General features: G+C 44.8%; 1 protein-coding gene across 4 annotated transcripts in view; it reads right to left on the bottom strand.

Moving 5' to 3' along the window:
* LOC108798239 (tyrosine-protein kinase ZAP-70) overlaps positions 1–3,219 on the bottom strand; it is a 52,100-nt gene extending 48,881 nt beyond the window's left edge. For all 4 annotated transcript variants that reach the window (XM_018569971.1, XM_018569973.1, XM_018569972.1 and 1 more), the window contains exon 1: positions 2,803–3,219. In XM_018569971.1, the coding sequence (XP_018425473.1) occupies positions 2,803–3,219 (417 nt within the window). The remainder of the gene's footprint in view (positions 1–2,802) is intronic.
* Positions 3,220–4,575: the final 1,356 nt, after the last annotated feature.

The following is a 4,575-nucleotide window of genomic DNA, read 5'->3' as shown; positions in this document are numbered from 1 at the left end:
ATTCTTCTCTATGGGACTACGCGGCCGTACGCCGCCCTGCGCTCACCCGTCCTGTACATCGGTGCGGGTGAGCGTACCCGTATGCTGACAGGATGGATCCTGTCTGCGTCCGAGCAAGGATACATGCACCCGTACGGACGTGCTGGGCGGGTGAGCGTAGGGGGGTGTACGGCTGCATACACCCATAGAGAAGGACAGGGGCTGCATACTAATCATACGCAGCACCTGTCCTTCCCGGGAGCTGCCCGATGCGGCTGTGTACACAGCACGGAGCTGTACGTGTCGGCCGATTCCAGTGTGAATGAGCCCTACATGTCCCCAGGAACATAAAATAAAACATTTTTGTTTTTTAATACTCACCTGATGCCTGGATCCACCGACAAGTGCAGCCTCCCATCTCCCATGCTGTCAGAAACTGCATACAGCGTGTGCTGGTTACTACTTAAACCGCCGCGCTGTGTGCAGCTTCTGAGAAGATACGATATTATCGTAGCGGGAGCGATGCAAAATGCGCAGCCGCCTTCCCCGCTATGCTAATAGCGTTTCTTCTCAGAAGCTGCACACAGCGCGCCGGTTTAAGTAGTAACCAGCACACGCTGTATGCAGTTTCTGACAGCGTGGGAGACAGGAGGCTGGGCTTGTCTGGATCCAGGGATCTACTTAATTTTCTGGCAGTGCCCCTCCCGAGAATAGACTCTGGATCCGCCCCTGATATACACATCCTCATTTACTCATCACTCCCCATCCACACACCTGGCACCAGACTGTGGCTCTCCTGCCCTCTTCTTTTTCCTGTTCAGTCTTACAATTGCACACCCCGGTCCAATCAGTATAGGAGCAGCGCACTGGCAACCATTCGCTACACAACCCAGGGAGTGCGCTAATCAATCAGTCTCATCTGAACTTTCTACTATGAAGGGAAGGTGCACCAATGACACAATAAAATGAAATGGCAAAAGTGACATCAGCACACCAGAGTTATGCAAAAGACAGGGACATTTATTGCCACAGGCTTATCATGTGACATTTTTTAGCAAACAACATCCCTGTTTTTTTGGTTTTTGCACACCTTCGGAGTGCACTGGATCACATGGGCTCGCAATGACACAATAAAAACACATGTGGTGATGGCTCAAAGCACTAAAAAAAACAATTGCTCATCTCAGTGAATTGGCTCAATGCACCACCAAGTGCAAGCTAATGATCAAATGCAGGCAGACATTAAGCTGCTCTCTCACATGACTTTAAAAAAGAAAATGCAGCAAAGAAAATGACGAAAAGTAGAACTCTTGCCCATCAAAAGCAGATTGTACTTTCAATTGGAACAAGTATTTAAATGATCCCTGTTACTAAAAGCTCCAAAATCATAAAAGAGAACTGTAATGATAGAACACTATCCTGGCTCTAACTCAGGCTGTATCTCATACCATATCCACTTTTAAACAGGGCATTGGTCACGAAACTGTGATATCACTTAAGGTGTGCTAAAGCAGCCTCTCATATTATAATATTTAGTAATTTTGCTTGAGATGCCACTTTGTATGCCTAAACTGCTTTCACGGGTTGATGAATTAGGCCCCTTGCTACAAACAACACCCTTCTAACCTATACAATGCATAGTAGTCTATTTTCTTCACTTTTTCACTGAAGATTCACACAGCTTTAACGCAAGATTCACAGTTTTGCATTAGATCTAATTGGCAAATGTATGAATCCTGTGTGACTGTGTGAAAACAAGTAAACGTGTAAAAAAAATTTGAAAGCATATATCAAGTTTACCTAAACATATCAAACAGTTGATCCAAAGGAAAATTATACAACAAAATAGTGGACACACAGAAATGTTTGAGTATTCTCTACAACCTGTTTTGATGTCCTAAACTAAGGACATCAAAATCAAATTTGAGTTATTTTGTTAATCTATTGGCATTAGATTGGCATATGTTTTAATATGGACATGAAATCTTCCAGGAGTGCATGCTACGTTGTACTCAGTGCCGTAACAATGGCCATAGCGTCCCAAGCGGCCGCTATGGGGCCCGAGCACAGGGGGGCTCAGCCAGGGCATCCCTCTGATGCGTGTAGGCAGTCTGGGTCGCTATAGCATGTAAGGGTGCTGGCTGTCACTGACACAGCTCAGCAGCGGCGTTTCCCCTCACAGCTGCTGCGGAGCTGTGTCAGTGACAGCCAGCAGCTACGGCAGAAGAGGCCAGTGTTCGCAGTGAAGGAGGAGGCGGGGCCCGCCTAAGAGCAACTCGCCTCCTCTTACATCACTGGCCAGCGACCTAAGAGCAGGTGGGGCCAGTGATGTAAGAGGAGGCGGGGGATGGAAGAGGAGGTGGTGCCCGGCGACCACGGAGGCGGACACCGCTGACAGGTAAGAGGTGTGCAGCCCATCTGAGACCCTGCAGAGCCCACTATAGAGAGTCTATGGTGGGCTCTGCAGGGTCACTCTCAGGTGGGCTGTTTGGTATATCAGGTCGACTCTGCAAGTGGCATAACTAGCAATCACGGGGCCCCATACAAAATTTTGCTATGGGGCCCTGTGATTTCTAGTTGTACTCTTCTAATTAATATCTGTACATGCTATTTTAGCACAGAATTTAGAAATTAATGATGGGCCAATATTGTGCAGGCATACTGATTCATCCAGGTGCTATTGACAGAAAAATATATAAAACTAATAAAATACAGATGACATATACAAAGTAGAACTTTAGAAGCATGATAAATAGAAGTAATGTACCATATTGAGTTCCCTAATATATTTTGTGTGCGATACAAAAATCCTTGCTTACTCACATCTAGATTCCAAGCTCGTCTCACATATTCTCTCATCATGTTATCTCGAATGTGATCAAAAACTCCAGCCTTGCATTCCACCCCACATGGCCGATTGCAAGGTCGTCGGAGGACACAGCACAAACCATCTGTATCTTTAGAGTAGTATTCGCAAAGTTCAGCTGGCCCGCAATGAGACTTTCCTCCAAATATAGCATAAGTGCTATTTAGCTGCCGCTCCACAGGATAATGGTAAAACTGTAAATTAAAGACCACAGAGAGGACATAGCCACCAAGAGTTCGCAGACACTGCCTGAGCAAGAAAAGGCCATCCATCATTCCAGCCAGCTTAAGGAACTCTTCTGCATCAGCCCGGGATATGCTACCATAGTAGAAGGGCAAATGGCCAGCTGCATCTGGCATGTTAAAATTGACCATGCCTTAATAAAATCTGGAAAAAAAAAAAGGGAAATTAATTGCATTTCAAATAAAATGGCAAATACATAGGTCTATAAAATAAAGTTACAATGATAAAGTTATGAATGTTATATCTCATAACTGTGTCCTGTACAAGATAGCATACTGTAAATAAAAAGAAATGTCAGAGCCTGGATATTTATTTATTTATTTATTTACACAATAGAAATCTCACAGAGTATAACTATATACTGTATAAAATCACAAAGAGAATAACAAAGACTGAATAGTGAATTCCAAGACAACACTTAACCTGTGTGCGTGAGGAAAAATCTCGTTCAGATCAATGTCTGCATAAAAGTGCATTTCTTTGTTTGACAATACATAAACAGGTGGTGGGAGGGATATCCATCCATTGTGTATCAGCATGAAAGCAAAAATATAAGAGGCATAGGATGAACAGGGAAGGGGAACATGGAAGAATTTGAGAACTTGGAATCACAGGTGGGTATACAAAACAAAGTACAGATGAAGTTTGATACAACTAAAACCAAAAACGAAAAATTAGCAGGCCAACTGAGAACAGCTAGTCTACGCAGGCAGGCTGGAGGAAGAGGTGAACTTACAGACTCACTCCAGTGAAGATCTAGAAGAGGGCAGATCTCTGCCACAGGGGGCAGTAGAACTTTGAGAAAGGTGGTCCACAGTCCCAACTCCTTGTCTGGTGCCACAGTGTGCCAGGGTGTGGTTTTTGAAGGCATCAGAACTTCCTCTTCAGCCTGCCAACTCCAGAAGACCCACAAGTGGTAGGTTCAGTTGTTGTACAAAACGAGGCAAGTCTTTTCTTTTGTAGAATGGTCGACTTTGCATTCTTCTTGGCCATTAAGCTAAAAGGGAATCCCCAATGGCATGGGTCTCCTGCTGCATTTAGAAAATTCAACAGCGGCCTAGGGACCTGCACATCATCAAAGTACATCTGGACAAGTCCAGATACAGCAAAATCTTATACCCATCAAGATCCACATGAGCTTGGGTCCGCATCTTCTGCATAATAGTATCCTTATTCATGCAGCTTCCATATGGCATTGCAGGGATTGTTGGGATCCTGATTGCACAGTCAATTTCTATGTGTGAAGTAACACTTCTGCCCGCACCTGTGAGCGTAGGAAGAAGCTCTTGTGGACTGGACCACTCGGGCAGACCATGGATGTGGATATTATAGCGTCAACACCTGTTTTCATAAATCATCTTGTTAGTTCAATAGTGCCTCTATCTTACTGTCTTGCCTGCGGACCTTGTCCCATATCCATTGTGTCCAGGGCTTCCTTGTACTTTGCTTTAAACACTTCGACCATCTGGCCCAGTTGGGCGGTGTCC

Source organism: Nanorana parkeri, unplaced genomic scaffold (genome assembly GCF_000935625.1).
Source record: "Nanorana parkeri isolate BGI_ZX_2015 unplaced genomic scaffold, ASM93562v1 scaffold1436, whole genome shotgun sequence".
In the NCBI taxonomy this organism is placed as follows: Eukaryota; Metazoa; Chordata; class Amphibia; order Anura; family Dicroglossidae; genus Nanorana; species Nanorana parkeri.
The sequence above is the reverse complement of the archived record's forward strand: the minus strand, read 5'-3'. Positions and strand labels throughout refer to the sequence as shown.